Source organism: Chiloscyllium plagiosum, chromosome 39 (assembly GCF_004010195.1).
Source record: "Chiloscyllium plagiosum isolate BGI_BamShark_2017 chromosome 39, ASM401019v2, whole genome shotgun sequence".
In the NCBI taxonomy this organism is placed as follows: Eukaryota; Metazoa; Chordata; class Chondrichthyes; order Orectolobiformes; family Hemiscylliidae; genus Chiloscyllium; species Chiloscyllium plagiosum.
In genome coordinates this window covers 2,591,795-2,615,972 of record NC_057748.1, presented here as the reverse complement: position 1 = coordinate 2,615,972, position 24,178 = coordinate 2,591,795, and the positions used below count along the sequence as shown (strand labels likewise).

The 24,178-nt window shown below is 45.5% G+C and overlaps 1 protein-coding gene and 1 long non-coding RNA gene across 2 annotated transcripts in view; one reads left to right on the top strand and one right to left on the bottom strand.

Moving 5' to 3' along the window:
- The window catches only part of LOC122542111, a 71,978-nt gene extending 65,989 nt beyond the window's left edge, over positions 1 to 5,989 (bottom strand). The window contains exon 1 of the long non-coding RNA XR_006309748.1: positions 5,683 to 5,989. This is a non-coding gene — a long non-coding RNA (uncharacterized LOC122542111). The remainder of the gene's footprint in view (positions 1 to 5,682) is intronic.
- An 11,846-nt stretch (positions 5,990 to 17,835) lies between these two features.
- sox10 (SRY-box transcription factor 10) overlaps positions 17,836 to 24,178 on the top strand; it is a 21,580-nt gene continuing 15,237 nt past the window's right edge. Inside the window, exons 1-2 of the mRNA XM_043679494.1 lie at positions 17,836 to 18,078; positions 18,301 to 18,700. Coding sequence (XP_043535429.1) covers positions 18,315 to 18,700 — 386 coding nt within the window. The 5' untranslated portion in view covers positions 17,836 to 18,078; positions 18,301 to 18,314. The remainder of the gene's footprint in view (positions 18,079 to 18,300; positions 18,701 to 24,178) is intronic.

Genomic DNA, 24,178 nt, shown 5'->3' with positions numbered 1-24,178 from the left:
CAGTTATTTTACAATATAGGGTTTATTCAGCAACAGGCAGTATCTAATTACACACCATACATAGCATTATACCTGAATATAACACATAAAGAGTTATTTGAGACTATATGGATGGTTATAACCAGTAACACTATTATTACATAATATACACAGCATTGTACACAGTAATGTATGGTATGTTATTATATAATATGCACGGTGTTATAACCAGTAACATATGGTATCTATGGTATAACATTCACAGCATTAGACCCAGTAATGCATGAAATGGTATAAAATATCCAATTTTATACACAGTAACAGAGAGTGAGATATTATGTTATACCCAATAGTGCTGTTTTGTAATGTACACGTTAGTCCTGATTATGCATTATATAATATGCACAATGTTATACTCAATAACAAATGGACATAGCAATATGTAGTTGACACAATGCAACACTCATTAATGCAACCGTCATATCTAGTAACACAAGGTAAATTATTATATAATATATACATGGGTAATACTCTGTAACACACAGTGTATTTTTATATACCAGACGCGATTAGGGAGATTAACCTGTAGGAACCCCTGCCTGGGGGGCTGTGACTATGATATGAGAGAAGCTGTAATCAGATGTAACAGTTTGACAATTGTATAAAGGTAACTACAAAGATATGAGGGAGGAGCTGGCCAGACCTGATTGGAAGGGAAGACCAGCAGGGAATATGGGGGATCAACAAGGGCAGGGGCTTCTGGGGGTAATTTGGGAGGCACAGCAGAAATTCATCCCGAGGAGGAAGAGGCAACTGTGGCTGACACGGGAAGTTAGGGAGAGTATAAAAGCAAAAGGAAAAGCGTACAATGTGGTGAAGATCAGTGAGAAGCCAGAGGATTGGCAAACCTTTAAAAACCAACAGAGGCTAACTATAACAGGAGTAAGGAAGGAGAAGATGAAATATGAGAATAAGCTAGATCGTAATATAAAAAGAAATTTGCAAGGGTTGTTTTGGATATATAAAAGGTAAGAGGCAAGATGGACATTGAACTGCTGGAAAATGAGATTGTAGAAGTGGTAAGTGAGAACAAAGAAATGGTGGAGGAACTGAAACGGGTAATTTCCAACAGTCTCCATGGTGGAAGACACCAGCAGCATACCAGAACTTCAAAAAAGTCGGAGGCAGAAGTGAGTGTAGTAGCTGTCACTAAGGAGAAGGTACTGGGGAAGCTGAAAAGATAGTAGGTGGATAAATCCCCTGGACCAGATGGACTGCAGCCCAGAAATCTTTAGGGGATAGCTGAGGAGATTGCAGAGGCATTGATGATGATCTTTCAGGGATCACTGCAGTCAAGGAGGGTCCCAGAGAATTGGAAAATGGCTAACATAACATCCTTGTTTAAGAAGAGAGTGAGATAGAAATCAGAAAACTATAGCCTGACCTAAGTTGTTGATAAGATTTTAGAGTCCATTGTTAAAGATTAGATTGCAAAGTACTTTGGATGTGCAAGGCAAATCCGATTGAATCCGTGTGGCTTTATCAGTGGGAGGTCATGCCTGACAAATCTGTTTGAAGAGGTAACAAGTAAATTAGATTAAGGAGAGCCAGTGGACATGATCTATTTGGATTTACAGAAAACCTTTGATACCTTTGTTACTTGGGAGGCTGCTAAATAAGAGGTGTTAGGGGCAAGGTATGTGTGGATAGAGGATTGGCTGACTGGCAGAAGGCAGAGAGTGGGGATAAAGGGGTCTTTTTCAGGATGGCAGCTGGCAATTAGTGGATTTCCCACAGGGGTCCGTGTTGGCACCACAACTATTGACGTGATACATTAACGATCTGGATGAAGAACTTGAGGACACTTTTGCTAAGTTTGCAGTTGACACAAAGATAAGTGGAGAGGCAGATAGTATTGAGGAAGTGGGGAGGTTAGAGAAGGAATTAGACAGGTTAAGAGAGTGGGCAAAGAAGCGGCAGATGGAATATAATGTGGAAAAGTATGAGGTTATGCATTTTGGTAAAAAGAATAGAGGTGTAGACTATTTTCTAAATGGGGAAAGATTCCAGAAATATGAAGCACAAGGGGACTTGGGAGTCTGAGTTCAGGATTCACTTAGTGTTAACATGTAGATTCAGTTGGCTTTGGGAAGGAAAATGCAATGTCAGCATTCCTTTCAAGATGGCTAGAACACAAGAGCAGCGATGGACTGCTGAAGCTACATAAGGCTCTGGTCTGACCATGTTTGGAATATTGTGAAGAATTTGGGTCCTGTGTCTAAGGAAGAATGTGCTGGTGTTGGAGATTTACAAGAATGATCCAGGGATGAAGGGCTTGTCATATGAGGAGCGGTTGGCCACTCTGGGTCTGTACTCAATGGAGGTTAGAAGGATGAGGGGGGGATCTGGTTGAAATTGACAGAATATTGAGAGGCCTAAGTACAGTGGACATGGAGAAGATGTTTCCACTAATAGGAAAGACTGGGACCTGAGGGCACAGGTTCAGAGTGAAAGGAGGACCCTTTAGAACCGAGATGAGGAGAAATATCTTCAGCCAGAGGGTGGGGAATCTGTGGAACTCATTGCCGCAGAGGGCTGTGGAGGCCAACTCATTGAGTGTACCTAAGACTGAGGTAGATAGGTTTTTGATTGGTAAGGGGATCAGGGTTATATAGAGAGGGCAGGAGAACAGAGGTGAGAAACATATCAGCCACGACCTATTGGCAGTGCAGACCTGCTGGGCCAAATGGCTTAATTCTTCTCCTACATCTCCTGGTCTTATGGCCTAAAATACATGCCAATATATTCAGTAATGCACGGTGTTACTTTGTACAACATACACAGTATGCTATCCAGCGATACACAATGTCTTACACACTCGACAAAAAGCCCACAAGGACTGCAAATGCTGGGAACCTAAAACAAAAACAAATTGCTGGAGAAACCCTGCAAGTCTGGCAGCATCTGTGGAGAAAAAAGTGAGTTAATGTTTTGGGTCAAGTCAACCTTTTTCAGAATGGGTACTGTTCAGAAAGGGTTCTGAGGAAGGGTCACTTGACCTGAAACACTAACTCTGATTTGTCTCCACAGATGCTAGTAACACACAGTAAGTTATTATACAATATAAACAGGGTTTATGCAGTAATGCAAGGTGTGTATTAAACAATATACACAGTGTTTTACCCAGTAACACATGGCATGTTATTACATAATATACACAGCATTATACCCAATAATGCAGTTTATAATTACATACTGCACACAGTTATACCCAGTTACACATGGTGCAATATTAGACAATATTAATAGTGTCCTGCCCAGTAACACAGGGTATATTATTATCTAACATACAATGTTATACCCAGTTACACACGGTATGTAACTAAATAATATATGCAATGTTATACCTAGTAGCAGACAGTATGTTATTAGATAATATTAACAACGTTATACCCAGTAACAGAGAGTGCATAATGTACAGTGGATCATTAGATAATACATTCAGGGTTTTAGTCAGTTGCACATAGTATGTCATTATCTAATAGACACAGCATCATTCCCAATATCAAACGGTATGTTATTATTTAATATACACAGTATTATATGCTGTAACTCACAGTGAATTGTTAGATAATGTACCCAGTAACACACAGCATTATATCCAGTAATCCTGTATTGTACCCAGTAAAGCCCTGTGTGTTATACCCTGTAACACAAGGTGTGCTACTATGTAATAAACATAGCATTGTACTCATTAACACACAGTGTTAATGATACACACAGAGTATCCTAATATGTGTTATGCCCAGCAACATGCCTATTATTTGCTCTCTGATTGCAAACTGTCACACTTTCACGCTCCCAGCATTAGTCCAGCATTGTCTGCCAGCTGCTCCTCCTATAGTACCCAGTTACAGGAATCTGTGGGTGAAATTGATGGATTCCTATGTGGAATGCCACATCCCTGGAGTGAGTTATGTGGAGAATCGAATTTGGACTATTGGTTTATTTCTACACAGAGTAATAGATACTGGAGTGAGTTACAGACTGCAATCAAATTGAGGGGTTCTATGTAGTTTCTATATAGAATAACAGGTACCCTGGAGTGGGTTACAGACTAGAACCTAATCCACTTGTTCAGGGATTTAACAGATAGCCAGGAGCAAGATGAATTCTAATTGAGGGATTGTAAGGTTTAGAAATGGAAAAGCTGATAACTAGGAGTGGGTTACAGGCTGGAACTGAAGTGGTCTTTTATAACATTAGTGGTTCTGAGATTTCTCATGAAATCTGTCCGTCTTCACCCACTAAGAGGCTGCAACGTCTGTACTATTGAAGTGTGACAGTGTTTGTAACTGTGCTGTGAGCTGGGGAAGGCACATCGAGTAACAGTTTACAACTGATTACCTGGAAATGTAGCAGTCAAACTGTCAAACTATTCTACTAACTCACAGATTAAACAGCAACATTTAGAATTCAGAGTGTGTCACTGCTTAGCAAAAAAAAGTGACACAAACTTTCAAAAGTTAATTTGAAATTTCAACTCCTCACCTTCATCCGTTTATTCCCTAAGCCCGCTCCAGGCCCTGGGAACATTAACCTCACATCAGCGACCTATGACCTCTCGCTGTTTCTTGCTTTCTCTCCTCCTCTTTACAAGCAGCACAGGGTCCTGAGGTTCAGACCACTGACCCCCTTCCCATGATCCCAATGCTAATCTGTTTGAAAATCCTTAAACTTGAGCAGCCTGAAATGACATTTAGACTCCTCTTTATGATCATTTTCATCACTATTGTGCCCTTCACAGCCCAGAAAGCTGCAGACCCTGCCGAAAAATGTTTCCTGAACCAGTTGCCACTGCGACAAAGCAGGTCAGATGCCAGCCAATTTGTGCACACCAAGCTCCCATAGACAAGGTACTAATGACCACGATAAGGTTGACATTAGTGGAAAGACTAACATTGGCCCAGCACACCAGGAAGAACTCCTTTACTCTTCCACGGTTCTTTCATGTCCACCTGAGTGGGCAGGCTCATTTAATGTCTTATCAGAAAGGCAGCACCTGCCATAGTGCAACACTCCCTCAGTACGGCACTGGAGACTCCACCTGGATTAACCCATGGAAGTCGGACTGGAACCCTCAACCCTCTGACTCAGAAACATGAGTGCACTGGCCATTTGGCCCACACCGGACTCCTGTTCACATTGCCTTCCTGCTCAGCTAAGGTAATGGTAATGTCTTTACCAAGATCGTTACACAATCACCTGAATTACTTTAACATCAGCCACAGAGTCAGAACATTTACCTTCACTGGGGTATCACAGAAAATACTTTGATGTGGGTGAGGTCAGGTCTGTCAGCAAAAGAAATTAAGCGACAATTACGTGGGAAGCTTTAAGTATGGGATTGCCCTTCGACAGGATCAATCCTTTTATTTTATTCACTATTTTTCATACGTCTTTAGCTATTTCAGGTTTATCTGTGGTGGCAATCTGACTTCACCTTTTTCTGCTCCAGCTGAGCCTCAGTTGAAGCATCAGGGACCCTGGCCCATAGCAACAAGCAAGGCCTTCAATCCATTTCAGCTACCTGTGTGACCCTCACCCCCACCTTAAGCAAAATATCATTTTCTTCCTTGTCATTTTTAAGAAAAGCCAGAATCATTATCCCTTCTGTCAAATGCACAAGACACTTTCACAAACCTTTGTGGATTCCAAAACCAGGGCATTATTTCTCTCCCAAAAAAACCACACCGGCCGTGAATTCCAGTTGACAGGCAGCGCTGCTGTGTAGGCCCAAAAATCCAACTACAATGTGAGGTAAGTTTGGTGGTTTCTGGAATGTTCACCATCTTCAAAAGGAGACGGACAGCAACCAGACTGAAAACATGTTGTCGTTCTGTGACTCTGTCCCTTCAGCTATTCATTTTAACAAGTTTTTACATTTGATCACATGGTTCCAGTTCACCTGGGACTGAACAAAGGGGATACACAGCTAGGCCCCAAAGTCTTATCTAACTTACCATTCATACTGCAAAATTGGAAACACAAGCCGAATTGTTCTGGGCCCCTAATGCTTCTAAAAGACCTCACTGTACATTAAATTCATTGTTGCCACACTGAGCTGAAAACCACGCCAAGCAAGTACAATACCAGTCTTATATCAAGTCACAGGCCGTATATAAAGGCTGCCCTGTGTTAGGGATTGGTGTTGTGGGGCTGTCCCAGGTACTGGGGAGACAGAGTTTGGGGGAGGGGGTATGAACTAAGCTATTTAGACATCAGCAAGTGTTCTATCAGCTGTTCAGGTGGAAAGGACAAAATTCCCAATCCCCTGTCACAAGGCCAAAACTCTACTGACTTCCTGCAACACAACGTGACGTGGGTGAACATGTTTCCTGCTGTCTAGGCATTCACCTGGGTCACTGCTACCTTCTCCTGGAGTGTATAAGGAGCCAATGAAGGAAGTGTTTGCCTTTCCTGTGACAAAGATTCACTGAGTAGCCCAACAATTGAAACAATCTATTTCAAGGTGAGAGGTGGAAAGTTTAAGGGGAATACACACGGTATGTACTTCACACAGAGGGTGATGGGTGTCTGGAACGCGTTGCCAGCAGGGGTGGTAGAGGCAGGCACGGTAGATTCATTTAAGCTGCATCCGGACAGATGCATGAGTCGATGGGGAGCAGAGGGATACAGATGCTTAGGAATTGGGCGACAGGTTTAGACAGTGGATTTGGATCGGCTCAGGCTTGGAGGGCCGAAAGGCCTGTTCCTGGGTTGTAAATTTTCTTTGAATCTTGGTTCTTATTTCGTAGGATAGCAGCAGGGAGGAAATGGGATTTTGACGTTGCTGCCTCATTTAAGTTTCAGAAATTTCCACTCTTACATAACTATAAGCTACAATAATAGAATATTGGAATAACTGCACAGAGGCCAGTATCCCATCACCAAGTCACCCTTTATTTACATGTGCACAGAGGATGGGCTAGCAGTCCCAAGAATGAGGAGACCTTCTGAATCGTCTGTATATATCTGTCAGCCAGGGTTCCCTGATTGGCCCAGGCTAACAACGCAAATCAAGGATCTCATAGTCAATGAGATCCCTCTGGTCCTTGTTCTATTCACTACAAATATATATGCAGTTCTGGAATCCACATTATGGGACGGATGCGATAGCCCTGGAGAGGGGTCAGAGGAGATTTACCCGGAAGTTGCCTGGGCTGGAGTGAGGAAGAGATTGGACAGGCTGGAATTGTTTTCCTTAGAGCAGAGGAGACTGAGAGGGACACGACTGGGATGTATAAAGTGATGAGGGGCATAGACAGGGTAGACAGGAAGGAATGTTTCCCCTTGGTGGAGAGACCAATGATCAGGGGGGTGTAGATTTAAGGGGAGGGGCAGGAAAGGAGATTTAAGGAATCTTTTTCACCCAGAGGATGGTGAGGATCTGGAAGTCACTGCCTATTAGGGTGGGAGAGGCAGAAACCTGCATCACATTTCAGGGGATTTAGAGGCGCACTTGTGATGCCAAAGGTATGGGCCAAACACTGGGAATGAAAAGAATTAGGTGGTTGTTTTTAATTGGTATGAACTCGATGGGCCAAAGGGCTGTTGGTCTCAATGACTGATTTCCATAAAATGGCCCTTCGCTGTGAGGTGGGCAAATTAGAAACTGGAGCATGTGTTTCAGCCTCTCCAATCCTCACCTACATATCACGCTCCCTCACCCAACCAAATACCAGCTTTATCATCCCTCTGGCCTCAGGTTGGAATGGTCCCTAGGGCATGTTTAACCCAAACTCATTTACTTTTTAAACTTCCTTCTTTCCCTTATTCCAGAATAAAATCTCCAAAAGTAAAGAAATCTCAATGTCACGTTTATTGATTAATATCGTAGTAAAAATGGAACATTCATGATCATGGGGAGAGCCTGGTAAATAGCAGGAATAAAGCAAGTTTTCCTCTTTGTAGAAATCAAGGGAAGTTCTGACAACCTGGGATCGTCGGGTTAATGCCGAGGTGGTTACACAGTCTGTGTTGTAATGCTGACTGTCTTTGGCCTGTAATGACTCCAGCCTTAATGTGCCCATTGCTCGGCTGATTGTGCTGATGTGGGAATGAATGTTAGACAAAGGATTCAACTGTAACTCTTTGTCACAGCCTTCCCACTGACCCGCCCACACGGGGCACCTCCTCAGATGATGCCTTTTGATCAGGACCGGCACTGAGGGGACTTTCTGGCACCAGCACACAAACATTCCCACCGTACAGCTAACTAACCGCTCTCACTGACACTCAGCTGCTCACCCTCCACAGGGGCAAAAGATACATTTCACCTTCCCCTGAGGATGGGGTAGGGATGGGGTCGTAGGGAGCTGGGGATGTTTGCCGGATCCAAGGGGACCAAAATGGCTTTGTGTCTCAACCAGTGAATGGTTTTACATGCTGACCTTTAACCTTTATTAGACAGTGATTGTTTATTGGGGGTCTCCATTTCTGAGGTTTGCATGCGGGGGGGGGGGACTTAGTTTGAGGGTGAGGAAGGGTTGAAGGTTTGAGGAATTACCGGTTGAGGAGAGTTCAGGAGAGAAGGACTGAGTGGATTCAGGGTGAGGGGGTGAGCAGGGTTAGGCGTGAGAGGTTGGAGTGGGTGGGAGAGGTGTGGGAGTTCAGGTAGCGGTTAATATCGCGGCGGCAGTTTGCTATGAAGAGGTCTAGGGGAAGTTATTGAGTTGAGGGTCAATATTAAAAATGCTCCCATGGCTCTGAAGTTGGCTGCTGATTGGTCATCGTCCAGGGAGTATTACTATTGCAAAGCAAACTCACAAATCCTATCAATCTAACCCAGCCTCCTCCATGTCCAACCAATGAATGGAGGAGAAGATGCCTTTCGGCCCACCTTTCTCTATCATAGACCCTTGTGAACCCTCTGAGGGTGCAGTGTGTACCTCATGATCCCTGTGCCCAGTAATCTGGCAGGGGTAAAGAAGGGATGAAAGGACTCCTAAGAGGCCGGAGAACAGCAGCTGTCTTCCGAGGAGGAAAATGGGAACGTGGTGCAGGAGGAACATCACCTTCAACAGGAGAGAGAGTACTGCAGCGTGGGGACTGAACTGACACCCACCTCCAACAGATCTGAATTGGATGAAGTGATTGTTCATTGACTGTAAATTCAGGCACTACGGTAGTGCAATGGGAGTGTCCCTACCTCTGGACCAAAGGGTCCCGGTTCTAAGAGTCATCTGCTCCGTGGGTGTGCAATAAAAAATCCTGAGTAGGTCGATTAGAAAATATCTTGACACTTGCCACTCAAAAGGCAAGCAAGCCCAGTTTATTGGGAGACAAATGCAGTTACATTTCTGTTGGCACTTCCTTCATTTTCTTTGACAACTGAAGTCTTTACTAAGTGCTATGTTCAGCACTATGATGACACAGTGGCTGGCTGGTGTTAGGGAGAGAGCAGTGGGTGCTAAGGACAGGGATTGTCAGTGATGAGGACAGTTGATCAGGCAGGGGACAGTGTAAAGTGCCAATAGATTTACAAAAAATTGTATCAGTGCGTGGCAAAGAATTGTGTGAGCTAGCTCACAGAGGGAAAGTCTCCTTCGAAAGCCCTGAAACAGACACTTTGTTAGATTCAACCCAGTGTCCCTGGTTCAAATCCACCCCCGCGCCAAACCAAGCCACATTGGGGTACATAGGTTCATAAGATAAAGGGATGGAATTGGACCATTCAACCCATCCAGGAGGGGAAAGTGAGGACTGCAGATGCTGAAGGTCAGAGATGAGAGTGTGGTGCTGGAAAAGCACAGCAGGTCAGGCAGCATCTGAGGAGCAGGAAAATCGATGTTTCAGGCATAAGCCCTTCATCAGGAAAATGAAACCCTGATGAAGGGCATATGCCCAAAACATTGACTCTACTGCTCCTTGGATGCTGGCTGACCTGCTGTGCTTTTCCAGCACCACACATTCAGCCTTCACCATTCAATCATGGCTGATACGCTCCTCACTCCCATTTTCCTGCCCTCTCCCCGTATCCCTTCAACCTATTACCAATTAAACATCTGTCTAACTCCTCCTTAAATTCACTCACTGTTCCAACATCCACTGCACTATGAGGTAGTGAATTCCACAGACTCACAACCCTCTGGGAAAAGTTGTGTCTCCACACCGCTGTTTTAAATTTGCTGCTCCTTATCCTAAGACTATGATCTCTCCTCCGGGAATGCCCGACAAGGGGAAGCCTCCACTCTCTGTCTATTTTATCCATTCCTTTTATTGTGTTGGATACCTCAATTTGATCTCCCTTTGTTCTTCAAAAGAATGTGGGGTTCATGGAGGTCAGGCCTCATTGAGGGTACATCGGGAGAGAAAACCTTCCCTATTCCTTCTGTCTGAAAACAAATAAACATTGGAAGCTGCAGGGATGGTGATGATCCAATGGCAGAAGCAAGGCTGAGACTGGGAGCTGACACAATCAGAACCAAAAGGAGCAAGTTTAGGACAGAGGTCAAAATATTTTCTTTCTACAAGAGAGCAAAAAGCAGATGGAAGAAGTTGTAGGAAGAGTTGAAGAGTCTAGCGCACAGGAAAGATGCAACGCAAGGGTTGATGTTTTGAAACGATGATCAAATGACTCAAATCAAAACCTACTTCGTGATCTAGCATATTTACATAGTTATGTAGTCATGACTTTTCAATACTTGGAGAGTATGGGAGAGAGTCAATGACAGTAATTAGTCTGCAACTCCAATTTGTATATGTTCATCCCATTGCAGTTCAGGAATGAATAAGGACAGTGCTCAATAAAAACTGAAAGAACTGCAGATGCTGTAAACCAGAAACTAAATTAGATTAGATTCCCTACAGTGTGAAAACAGGTCCTTTGGCCGACCCTCCAAAGAGTAACCCACCCAAACACGTTTCCCTCTGACTAATGCATCTAACACTACGGGCGGTTTAGCGTGGCCAATTCACCTGACCTGCACATCTTTGGATTGTGGGAGGAAACCAGAGCACACAGAGGAAACCCACACAGACACAGGGAGAACATGCAAACTTCACACAGTTACCTGAGGCTGGAATCGAACCTGGGTGCCTGGTGCTGTGATATAACAGTGCTAAACTCTGAGCCAACGTGCCACCCCAAACTAAAGAAGAAATTGCTGGAAAAGCTCAGCAAGTCTGGCACCGCCTTTGGAGAGAAATCAGAGTTAACGTTTCGGGTCCAGCGACTCTTCCTCCCTTTTTCATTCATTCAGAGGATGAGGGTATCGCGGGCTTAGGCCAGTATTTATTGCCCATCTCTAATTGCCCAAAGGGCAGTTGGAGCCACATGTAGGTCACAGCAGGTAAGGTTAAAAATCACACAACACCAGGTTATAGCCCTATAGATTTATTTGGAAGCACTAGCTTTCGGAGCGAGTGAAGAAGGTGTTTGGTATGCTTTCCTTTATTGGTCAGAGTATTGAGTACAGGGGTTGGGAGGTCAGGTCAGGGAGTCCAGAACTAGAGGGCATAAGTTTAGGGTGAGAGGGGAAAGATATAAAAGAGACGTAAGGGGCAATTTTTTCACGCAGAGGTTGGTACATGTGTGGAATGAGCTGCCAGAGGAAGTGGTGGAGGCTGGTACAATTGCAACATTTAAGAGGCATTTGGATGGGTATACGAATAGGAAGGGTTTGGAGGGGTATGGGACAGGTGCAAGTGGTGGGCAGGCTTAAACAAATTTGTGCAGGGCAGATTATTGACATTTTGAGAAATAAATCCTTTTTTAAAACTTTGTTTTGAAATATGGCATCATTGGCTGGTCTAGCATTTATTGCCCGTCCCTAGTTGCCCCTTGAGAAGGTGGGGGTGAGCTACCTTCTTGAACCACTGCAGTCCATGTGCTGTAGGTAGACCCACAATACCCTTAGGGAGGGATTCCAGGATTCTGACCCAGCGACAGTGAAGGAACGGCGATGTATTTCCAAGTCAGGATGGTGAGTGCCTCAGATGGGAACTTGCAGGGGGGTGGGTGTTCCCATGTATCTCTAGATGGAAGTGGACATGGGTTTGGAAGGTGCAGTCTGAGGATCTTTGATGAGTTTCTGCAGAGCATCTTGTAGATGGTACACACTGCTGCTACTGAGTGTCAGTGGTGAAGGGAGTGAGTGTTTGTGGATGTGGTACCAATCAAGGGGGGGGCTGCTTTGACCTGGATGGTGTTGAGTTTCTTGAGTGCTGTTGGAGCTGCCCCGAACCAGGGAAGTGGGGAGTATTCCGTCACTCTGCGTTTGTGCTTGTAGGTCCAAGAAAAAGAGTTGCTGGACTTCAGTCATGAACTCTCCACAGATGCTGTCAGGCTTTCTGAGTTTCTGTGACACTTTCTGCTTTTTTTCCATCTCTTAGCAGCGGCAATATTTTACGGTTATTTATGCCTTATTGATGGTGGACAGGCTTTGGGAAGGCAGGAGGGGAGTTATTTATTGAGGGAGTGTGGCGCTCCCTCAGCACTTACCCTCCGACACTGCGGCACTCCCTCAATACTGACCCTCCGACAGTGCGGCACTCCCTCAGCACTGACCCTCTGACAGTGTGGCACTCGCTCAGCACTGAACCTCTGACAGTGTGGCACTCGCTCAGCACTGACCCTCTGACAGTGTGGCACTCGCTCAGCACTAACCCTCTGACAGTGCAGCACTCCCTCAATACTGACCCTCCAACAGTGCGGCACTCCCTCAGTACTGACACTCCGACAGTGCTGCACTCCCTCAGCACTGACCCTCCGACAGTGCGGCACTCCCTCAGCACTGACCCTCCGACAGTGCAACACACTGTTAGCACTGTACTGGATGGATCAGCCCACACTCTGTGCTCAAGGCTGTGGATGGGTTCTTTCTGTCTCAGTACCTCCCTGTGCTGTGAAGCCTCATGAACCGGGATGATGGAAATTCGTTTGACAGGACCCGAGTGGTTGACATTGCGAAAGACCATCCTTGACAGCTGCGTATCCATCGCTGTGCGATTGAGCTGTTTTTGCCCGAAAGGAGCGTTTTTCTGAAATCACTCCATCCATAATGCCCAGCACATCCTGCCCAGTTATTTTCCTTCACCCTGCCTGAGGAGCTCTCTCCGATTGGGATGATGGAGAATTCAGGAACAGCTTGTTAAATTCTGCTCCACAACCTCCTGATTGTCTCAATACCCCATCTCCAAATGCAAACAGAAGAGAGAAGGAAGCACTCAGTTATAGTCCAGCGTGGGATCTTGCCAATATTCCTTTATTCTTGGTGCCTAACTAGTAAGCAGAACTGAAAACTGGAGATAATTCGTGGATCACACTTACAGAAGCGAGTTTGGCACAGAGCTGGGATCTACCTGGGGCACCTGTTAGCTCCTCATTGTACGTTCAGTGGAAGTACAGCTCAGCTTCATTGAATGAGAGATATTTTGGTTAAAGTTGTGTCCAGTCCTGGGTAGCTAAGCGCAAATCAGACAGCATGTTCCTTTAGTTGTTTGTATTATGCAGACTGCAAACTGCACTCAACCATTCTACCCCTCGCAAAACCAACAATAAAAGATCTACTGTCAGGATGTTTGGGGAGTACTTGCTGAATAATTCATGGTGTGCTAATAGCCACACTATAAGATAATCAGGGGTTCATTCACTCGTGGTGCTAAAAGCAACATACACTCATACACTCTCTACTGAGGTAAAGGAACATGTTTAAACCTTGTACTGTTTTGGAGCCTGTAGATCCCTTTTGTTTTCTCCATGACAACAGCTAAGCCAATCAGACCTGACTCATCAATTAACTGTGGTATAAATTATTCTGATTACTTGAAACTTGGCATTCCTGTGATTCCTGAAGAAGGACTCATGCCCGAAATGTCGATTCTCCTGCTCCTTGGATGCTGCCTGACCTGCTGCGCTTTTCCAGCAACACATTTTCAGCTCTGATCTCCAGCATCTGCAGTCCTCACTTTCTCCATTCCTGTGATGGTCCTGATGCGTGCATATCTCTCTTTGCAGTAATAAGAAGTTCTATCTGAAAAAGCAACTGAGAAAAGAAAAATATTGAATGCCTTCTTCAAAAGGGACACGGTATTAGGGTGGAACAATTGATTAGCAAATAGCTGTGAGTGAAGGTTTGGGAATCAATGGGTCCTCAGTTCCTCACTGAGTTCAGAATAATTCATGGCAATTATTAAATTGGTTCTGTGGAAGTTAATGGGAAATAGGGTCGATGTTTCACAAGAAACATTTCTGTTCCAACTCTTTCCTCTGTGATCTGCTGGTATTTAATCTCAGGATGTGGGCTTCATTCTTCTCCATATTTCGCTGTCTCTCGAAGAGATGGTAACTAAATATCATCCTGAAACACCATGGCTCATGTTGAGGAGTTACTCACACACTGGTACCAGATAATCAGTTCCACGGTGTTGGTCCAATCAGAAGGCAGGAATTGCAATACATAACTGGTGCAGGATGCTGACGGAAGGTCCACAACAGTGTTAACTTCACACACTCGGTCTAAACTGTCCCCCAACAAACACTCCCTGTACAGGGACAGGATGGGGTAGATATAGAGTAAAGCTCGCTCTACACTGTCCCCATCAAACATTCCCAGGACAGGGACAGCACAGGGTTAGCTACAGAGTAAAGCTCTCTCTATACCGTCCCTCTACACCGTCCCCATCAAATATTCCCAGGGCAGAGACAGCACAGGGTTAGATACAGAGTAAAGCTCTCTGTCCTATTGCCTGGTGGTTATTGGTTGCCATCTGAACGTGGTGAGGATGAAATTAGATGTTTTCATAAAGACACCAGACAAATACATTGCCATCCAAATACCGACTGAGAAGCACATCCAGACTCCAGTTATGTACTCCCCCACTCTGCCACCCCCCACTACTCTGTAAGGTCACCCCTGAGCCTCCTACACTTCAGTGAAAAACATCCCAACTTATTCATCCTCTCCTTATAACCCAAACCCTCTAATCCCAGTAACATCCTGATAAATCTTTGCTGTCCCATCTCCGATTTAATAATATCTTTCCTATAGTAGAACGACCAGAACTGTACACAGTACTCCAGAGTGGCTTCACCAATGTCCTGTACAACTGCAACATATTATCCCAACTCCCTCACTCAATGGTCTGAGCAACAAAGGCAAGCAGTCCAGATGCTCAACTGACAGTGACAGAGAGATAAAGATTAGTTTTGACACAGTGGAGAACTCCTTACTCTGCTTCAGAATGACATGGTGGGATTTCTTTCATGTCCTCCTCAGAAGGTAGGCAGGGTCTTAGGTCACCTCTCATTCACCTCAACTCCTGAGTGTGTGAGAAAGTGAGGACTGCAGATGCTGGAGATCAGAGTCGAGAGTGTGGTGCTGGAAAAGCACAGCAGGTCAGGCAGCGTCCGAGGAGCAGGGAGGTTGATGTTTCAGGCAAAAGCCTCATTCCTGATGAAGGGCTTATGCCCGAAACATCAACTCTCCTGCTCCTCGGATGCTGCCTGACCTGCTGCGCTTTTCCAGCACCACACTCTCGACTCTGATCTGCAGCATCTGCAGTCCTCACTTTCTCCGCGTCCATTCAGAAGTCCAATAACAGCCGGGAAGAAGCTGTTCTTGAATCTGTTCATACAAACCATTCTATCTTCTGCTGGTTGGAAGAGGGCGGAAGAGAGTATAACCAGGGTGGGAACGGTCTTCAATGATGTTGATTGCTCTCTTCAGGCAATGGGAGGTGTAGATGCTGTCAACGGGTGGAAGTCGAGAGTGTGGCGCTGGAAAAGCACACCTGTCAGGCAGCATCCGAGGAGCAGGAGAGTCGATGTTTCGGGCATACACCCTTCATCAGGAATAAGGGTGGTTTGGGTGATGGACTGGGCTGTGTTCACAACTCTCTGTAATTTCTTGTGGTCTTGCATTGGCTTCAAAACACTTTGCGATGACTTGAGGCCATGGCAAGTGATATTGAAATGCAATGTTTATGCATTGTTCAGAAACCACAATAGTTGCCCTGTGATACATCCAGATAGAATGCTTTTGATGGTGCATGTATATCCCAGGGGTGACAGTGTGAGAAGTGGAACCAGGTCTAAGATCGAGAATAAAGGATTTGGTCTAGTTAGGGTCAGGGCAGAACAGTTTTACTTCCACCAGGCCACGTTAGGCAGTTTTGGAAAGAATCTCTCACACCTTTGGAAACTGTGTGAGGGGGAGATGACAGAATTGGCCGTCACACCCACAGTCACCAGTTTCCTTATTGGCAAGGTTAGGCAAGTCTGTGATCTTCCATTTTCCATTGGAAGCTGGAATCCAAAACCCTCTCAACAATCTGGTCCCCTGAAACAATCGCACATCTCACCAGCAAGAAAAGGGAATCCTGTGCATCTGCTCTGGAACAGAGGCATAAGTCCAGCATCAGGAGGTCAACACCAACTGACAAATCAATCTTCCAGAACAAGCAAGATATAGTTTTAGGATCTGGGACAGCAGATTTATGAAGAGATATTGAACAGTTTAGGCCCAAACCCTCTGGAGTTTAGAAGAATGTGTAGCTTCTTCTAGAAGATTCAGGGAGGCATTGTGGCTCAGTGGTTAGCACTGCTGCCTCCCAGCACCAGGGACCCAGGTTCAATTCCCGCCTTGGGCGACTGTCTATGTGGAGTTTGCACATTCTCCTCTGTGTTAAGTGGGTTTCCTCTAGGTGCTCTGGTTTCCTCCCACAGTCCAAAAATGTGCAGGCCAGATGAATTGGCCATGAGAAATTGCCCGTAGTGTTATCTGCATTAGTCCAGGGGAAATGGCTTTGGGTGAGTTATGCATTGGAGGGTCAGTGTGGACTTGTTGGGCCGAAGGGCCTGTTTCCACATTTTGGGATTCTAATCTAATTGAGTTTTATAACCGCTAAAGGGGATCGATGGAGTAGACATAGAGAGAATGTTTCTTTCTGTGGGTCAAATCTAAAAGGAGAGGTTTTAGAATAAGGAGTGGCAGATTTAAAGCAAGAATGAGTTCTCTCAAAGGGGCATGACTCATAGACGTCACTATCACATTGTGCAGTGGACGCCTGGACACAATAAATTTAATGAGATAGCGCTTTAATTAGTATCAGGTTGAAGGGTTACAGAGAGGAAGCAGGAAAGTAGAGTTGAGGCTGAGATGAGGTCAGCCTTGATTGTACTGAATTATGGAGCAGGCTCAAGGGGCTGATTGGCCTCCTCCTGTAGCAGATAGTTATGCATTACTTACACTGTAAGTAATCTAATCTAATCTAATCTAATAGTGTCTTTCCCTCGGGATATAGGGCAGGAGCAGGCAGGCGGGACTAGTTTAGATTGGGATTATGGTCAGCACGGACTGGTTGGGCCGAAGGGTCTGTTTCTGTGCTGTATGAATCCATGACTTAAGTTCTTTAGAACTGAGGAAGAGTCAGACTGATACTCAATCCTGTGTTGCTCTCTCTCTCTCTCTCTCTCCACAGGTGCTGCCAGACCTGCTGAGTTTCTCTGTGTTAGGGATCTGTAGGTCTTTGCTTTAATTCTGACAGGTCCTGGAGCAAGTTCCACATGACACCAGTGGGACACACAACAAATCAGTCACTCGCTCGCTCACTCCACACTTTCTGCAAATACAGAGGGCCCCGCCTGATTGGGGTTTAACACCTAGTCTCCGCCCACCCAGGGAGAGCTGTCCAATCGCTGCAGAGCTCCATCGTTGGGGGGTGGGGGGGGGCTACCCAAGGAAGGCAGAGTAACCAATGGAGGGTGGGCATGGTATTTAAAACAGAACGTCCGAGCTCTGTCAAGTTTCTTTTTACAAAAAGTTCGCCTGCGGTTGGAGTAGTGCAGCCTCTGCTGTTGAATAGCCTCAGGAGGAAGGGGGTGGGGGGGAATAGGGGGAGGGGGAGGAAAAGGTGCATCCCAGGACTGACAGGAATAACTCATTCCATCGGATATGTTCCACTGTTTGCTTTTTAATTAAATCTTTCAACACCAGGAGAGAGAGAAAAAAAGTAACGTTATAATTCTGGAAGGAGCTGCAGAAAGTTAGTTGGAATTTCTCAAGCGCTGAAGAGCTGACATTGACAAATTTTAAGGTGCAAAACAAGTTTGACAACTTCCAAAAACTTTCTCTCTCTCTCTCTCTCTCTCTGCCTCTGCGTGTTTGTGTCTGAGAGAGAGAGAGAGGAAGGGTTGTGTTCTGGGCAGTGCATTTCTTGCAAAGACGGCTCTAGAATTGCTTTTTTTTTTGGAGGGGGGGGGGGGGTCTTGTTGCTAATCGTTAGCGAGCTGTAATCGGGTTTATTTTTCTCCTGAAGCCTTGGAAAGGACCATGACGGATGATCGGAGCGTGTCAGACGTGGCGAGTTCAGGAGGCTCCGAGAGTGAGTCGGTCGTTTCCCCTGGTTCCTCTCTGGCTCCTGATGGGGAGGAGAAATTTCAGGCTGGTACCGAGGAAGGCAGTGGCAAACGGGACAGCGAGGAGGACAAGTTTCCCCTGTGTATCCGAGAGGCTGTGAGCCAAGTGCTGGAAGGTTATGACTGGACCCTAGTGCCCATGCCAGTCCGAGTCAATGGCTCATCTAAGAACAAGCCTCATGTGAAGAGACCCATGAACGCCTTCATGGTCTGGGCACAGGCAGCACGGAGGAAACTAGCAGATCAATACCCACATCTCCACAACGCGGAGCTTAGCAAAACCCTGGGTAAACTCTGGAGGTGAGTTCAACAGAGACAAAAAATAAACTCAAAAGAATTGAGCAAACGAAAAACAGAAATTGCTGGAAAAGCTCACCAGGTCTGGCAGCATCTGTGCACAAAGAAATCCGAGTTAATGTTTCAGGTCGAGTGACACTTGCTCAGAACTGGGGCCGCTGGCAGTCAGAAATAAACGCAGAACTCACTGGAGAAACTCAGCAGGTCTGGCAGCATCTGCAGAGAGAGAGGGGAACAGAGTTAGCGTTTCAAGTCTGGTATGTCTCTCCTTCAGAACCGATCTTTCCTGAATTGTTCAAAAAATTCGTTCTGGACTCGAAACTTTAACTCTTTTTTTTTCTCTCTTCGCTGATGCTGCCAAATCTGTTGAGTTTCTCCAACTTCAGCTTTTGTTTCTAGAGGCGAGTTCTTGAGGGTTAAAAGTTCCCCCAAACTGTTACAGCCTTGTAGCATTTCACACGCCAAACACCCTCAGCCCATTGTGGGGTTGCTGGATACCAGACGTCAACTGTGCACAGTTTATCTAGCACTCAGTTTTTAATTTTTGTTTCTGTTGTAAGGTGAACTGTACAGAGAAACTAAATGCCTTTCTCTGGCTCTTTAATCCTGGGTTGGGAGGTGCTGTGTTTTCATTGGGTTTGGGGATGGTGGGGGTAAGAGTTTGTGGGAAGTGGAAACCATTTATTGAGATTGACCTATTTCAAATAGTGATTGAATTCAGCCCTATTTTTGAATTGTAGATGTGGATACCCGTCATTTTCCATTGAATATACCGAAGAAAGGAACTCGCTGCCAGAGTTTCCTGGGTTGATGTCAGTTTTCTAGGGTGTTATTTATTTACTAGTTTCACCGCTTCCAACTGGTTTGTCATTAACATAATTACTTTTCAATGAAAAGTTGAATTATACAAAGCAAAGTGAATTTCAATCATTTAATTTGTAAATATCACTGCCTATGTTTAGTCTTTTGAGAAAGCATTCAGAATGTTTGCAGACTTTTGACTTGCTGTTCCCAATTGGAAGAAATTCCAAATTCAAATGGGCTGGTGAATTGGGTTGGGATGGATTTGCAGGAAGAAACCTTTCTTCTTGTCCATCTTCAGTCTCTGCACTCCCTGACTGCAAGGAATACTCACGAACCTTGCCCTAACGTTAAGTGAGGGACAACTGAATGATAGAAGAGATAGAAAGAGTGAGGAAGGAAATGGTCAAAGGCTCAGATTGATTGAACATGGAGAGATGGAGAGTGAACAGATGGAAGACATCCAGTGAAGAGAAGGGATAGAGTGAGTGTGAGAGATGAACTGAGTGAGGGAAAAGAATTCTGAGAAATAAATGGGAGAGGGGAAACTGGGCAAAGAGTGAAGTTTAAAAGAGGGAGAGAATGGGCAACATGAGTGAAGGATGGAATGGGGCAGAAATGGAATGGATGAGCTGTCAGGTGACATGGTGAAGAAAAAATTGGAGAGAGGCATGGGGCTGAGAAATGGACTGACATTGAGAGAGGGAAGGAAGTCTAGACAGGATGAGCTAAAGAGGAAAGGATAATATCGATAATCCGAGAGAAGGAAAGACATGGATGGATATGTGGAGAGACTGGGGAAGAAGGATTGTAGGGCTGGGGGGTCAGGGTAAGATTGTCAATAAAGGCAAATACCAGCGAGAGAGACACAGACAGACAGACAGACAAAGAGCACCATCAACCCAACTCTGATTCCCTCTTTGTGCACCATTGCCTATGAGCTTACGGTGGGATTGATGGAGTCAACAGCAAATGGTCAAGTAAGGAATAACCAGATAGCAGCGTGTGCTGGAGCAGGGGAGACGCTCACTGGAGTTGGGGCAGGAATCCGAGTCTTTCTTCAATATGGGGTGGGTTGGAGTGGGTCCGTGGACGGGACTTTCTGCTCCAGCACAAAGGAGGAGGTGGAGGCACATGGGGAGGGTAGGGTTACTGTGAGGGGCTGGGTGTCAGATTGATGCCAAGGAGAGGTCCTCCTCTGGGAAGTGGGTGTTCCGTCAGTGTGATTCAAAGAAGCTGTACAGGCGGAAGGAGGAGGAACAGACAAATCAGGAGCCCGATAGGTCACTCACCCCCTCGATCCCATTGCAATGAGAGAGAAAAATCAAGCTGATTGCCACTGGAGCAATCAGGACATAGCTGGGACCCTCTGCTCAACACCAACCCCAACCATACGAAACCTTCCTGTTGTCAAGGTGACCGTGGGCAGCACTCTCACCTCAGAACACAGAAATTGAAATATACCCCAAAGATTAAAGCATGAATAGACAGACACTCCTAGTGTGTTACTGAGGGAGTGCCGCGCTGTCGGGGGGTCAGCGCTGAGGGAGCGCCGCGCTGTCGGGGGGTCAGCGCTGAGGGAGCGCCGCGCTGTCTCCCCTTCTGCGTCTCAGTCAACATTTATCCTTTTAGTATTAAGCTACCCCCTAAATCAGGTGCATTTTCTCCTGTGTTTTTGCTGTTGTGAAACCTGTTCACTACATTTTAACCATGACTGCCCTTCAAAAACAACTCATTGGCCGTGAGAATCTTTGGAATTTCCCGAGGTTATGAGGGGCGCTATTGCAATGTAGATTGTGTTTCCCACTCTGATTGTAATTAGAGAATAAAATCTTAAACTTCAAACTGGAAAAGCAAGTTAAGCAATAATTTGGCAATAATTTAAGCAATAATTTGTGTTCTGGTTCAATGTACGCTTTATTGTTAAAGTCTATCCTTTTCCTTTTGAGACTGACCAATCTCCCATGTTTTTCCTCCACTTTGACTCTACTGATTTATCTGTTTCTGTCCAGTCCCTCACCTCATCCAGGACCCTGTTGTTAGATCTGAGTCCTCATCCACCCATTCACTTATCAGCCTTGGGCTTACTGACTTACCCGGGCTCCCAATCAGGCTCGTGAAGACTCGTACCCTTGTTTACAAGTCCATCCATGGCTTCACTTTCCCCCCTCCCTTCCCTATCGTTAATCCGATCCATTGCTACCATCCTCCCAGATCTCTGGACTCCTCCTCATCATGAGTATGCACGACCTGCCAACAAGCACGCATCCTTACATTAACCAGGCCGATGACTGATTTACTGGTGCAGTCACTGGGCTAGTAATCCAGAGGAGAAAGTGAGGATTGCAGATGCTGGAGGAAAACGTGGCACTGGAAAAGCACACCAGGTCAGGCAGTACCTGAGGAGCAGGAGAGTTGACATCGTGAGCATAAGCCCTTCATCAGGAATTCCCAAAACATCGACTCTCCTGCTGCCTGACCTGTTGTGCGTTTTCCAGAGCTACGCTTTTCACATCAAGTAATCCAGAGGCACAGGCCAACGGTCTAGAAACACTGCTTCAAATCCTGCCACGGCTAGCTGGTGTAAATTAAATTCAGAAAATCTGAAATTTAAAAAAAAATAGTGAATGTTGTTGATTGTTGTAAAAAGCCAATTGATTCATTACTGTCCTTTAGGGAAGGAAATCTGCCACCCTTACCCAGTCTGATGTAGAGGTGCCAGTGCTCCACCGGATGGACAAAATCAGAAATCTCACAACACCAGGTTATTTGAAATCTGTTGGGCTGTAACCTGGTATGGGATGACCTCTGAGCTTACCTAGCGTGGCCTACAAGTGACCCTAGACTCTCAACAATGTGGTTGAATCTTAACTGCCCTCTGGGCAATTAAGGATGGGCAATAAATGCTGGCCTAGCCAGCAACATAAACAGCCCATGACTGAATTTGTGTTTTTGAAACATTCTTGTTCACTAATCTCAAAGATCCATCCCACCCTGGCAATGCTTTTCTACAAACTCTACCATCGGGGAGAAGGTACAGAGCCTGAACACACGCACCAGCCGGTTTCGCAACAGTTTCTACCCTGCTGTTGTTAGAATACTGAATGGACTCACAAACCCTTGGCATTTGCCTGTACCTGTGTTTTTGTTTTTGCCGCTGTTTACCTATAATTTACTATCTATGCTGCTTAACTCTGTGATCTGCCTGTATTGCTCGCAAGACAAAGCTTTTCACTGTGCCTTGGCACACGTGACAATAAATTCAATTCAAGTTAATTCGCTGATCCCTTTTAGTGAAGGAAATCTGCTGTTCTTGCCTAGTCTGGCCAACATGTGACTCCAGACCCATAGCAATGGGGTTCACTCTCTAAAATGGCTTCAAGACACTTGGTTGTGTCAAAATGTAAAAATGAATGAAAATACCCTTCCCCACACCAGTTGGGTGACCATAGTCTGCAGTGGTTCACAAAGGCAACTCAAAGGCAGTTACTGACTGGCCCAACCAGTGACACCCACAGTTCCCAAGAATAAGCAAAAAAGAGAAAAATTAGCTTTGTGAATTTAGGAGGACATCGGAAGTTGGGAAAGGGGGCGGTGGGTGTTGGGGGTGGTGGTGTGTGTGGAATGGCAGGGTTGGGATGATTGGGGAGGGGCTGAAGAACAGGGTGTTTGTTCGACTTCTGGCTCCGATACAAACAGCAGTTTTTTTTTAATCGAAAGAAAAGGTGTAGGGGTTGTTTGGGGTGGATTCTGAACAGCTTACCAGTAAAATGTAACTGAGTTTGCAAAAATAAACTCGCGGCTATTTATAATAAAGTGAGTAACTGGCATCCGGTCGAGAGTGGAGACAGCAATCCGACCGTCTGTGGTTTCTGGTGTTGCTCAGTGGCTCTGGGGCTGGTCTCGTAACTCCTGTCCAAGCATGTGGATGTGAGGAAATAGGAGGGACACAGGAAAGGGTTTGGAGAAAGCAGGAGGGGCAAGAGAGGAGTTTTCAGTCTCATCAATCCAGAGTCATTCCCAAATCCTTTTCACGTCTGGTGTTGGAGATGTGGGAATAATCTGACAAGGGGAGGTTATCAGTTGTCTGTATGGGCAATAAATCTTTAACCACAGGCAGCTTTGGCAAAGATTTTTAATCATCTATCAGGCAGAAGGAATCACTTGTTATTCTCTTACATTTGATGGTCAGTTGATGGACATTAAGCTAGGCGTATAGCCATTAGTAATGACAAATCAATAAAAACAGCCTCCAAGTCTCCTTAATGCTCCCCAACAGTTCAGCGAGCTTGGAATGAGTTAATAATAGATTCTTGTCCATCAGTTCTAATCTTCAAATCTTCTCTGAGCTCACTGAGCTGGAACTGAATCCAAGAGGAGACCCATGTCATGTCCACACCTGAATTCTCCAAGATTTTCCTGATCAGTCTCCCAGTTTTGGAAACTTTACAGCCTTTCTCTCCCCACTCCACCCCCACCTCTGGGCTCCTTACTTGCACCAACTCCCGTTCATCTATCATTGCCCCCTCCCTGTGCTCATTGACCTGCACAGGCTCCTGGTCAAGCAATACCTCAATTTTTAAACTCTCGTTCTTGTTTTCAAATCCTTCCACTGCCTCCTACCTCACTCACTCTGATCTCTTCCAGTCTCTGCGCCCTGAGATTTCTAGGCACTTCCAA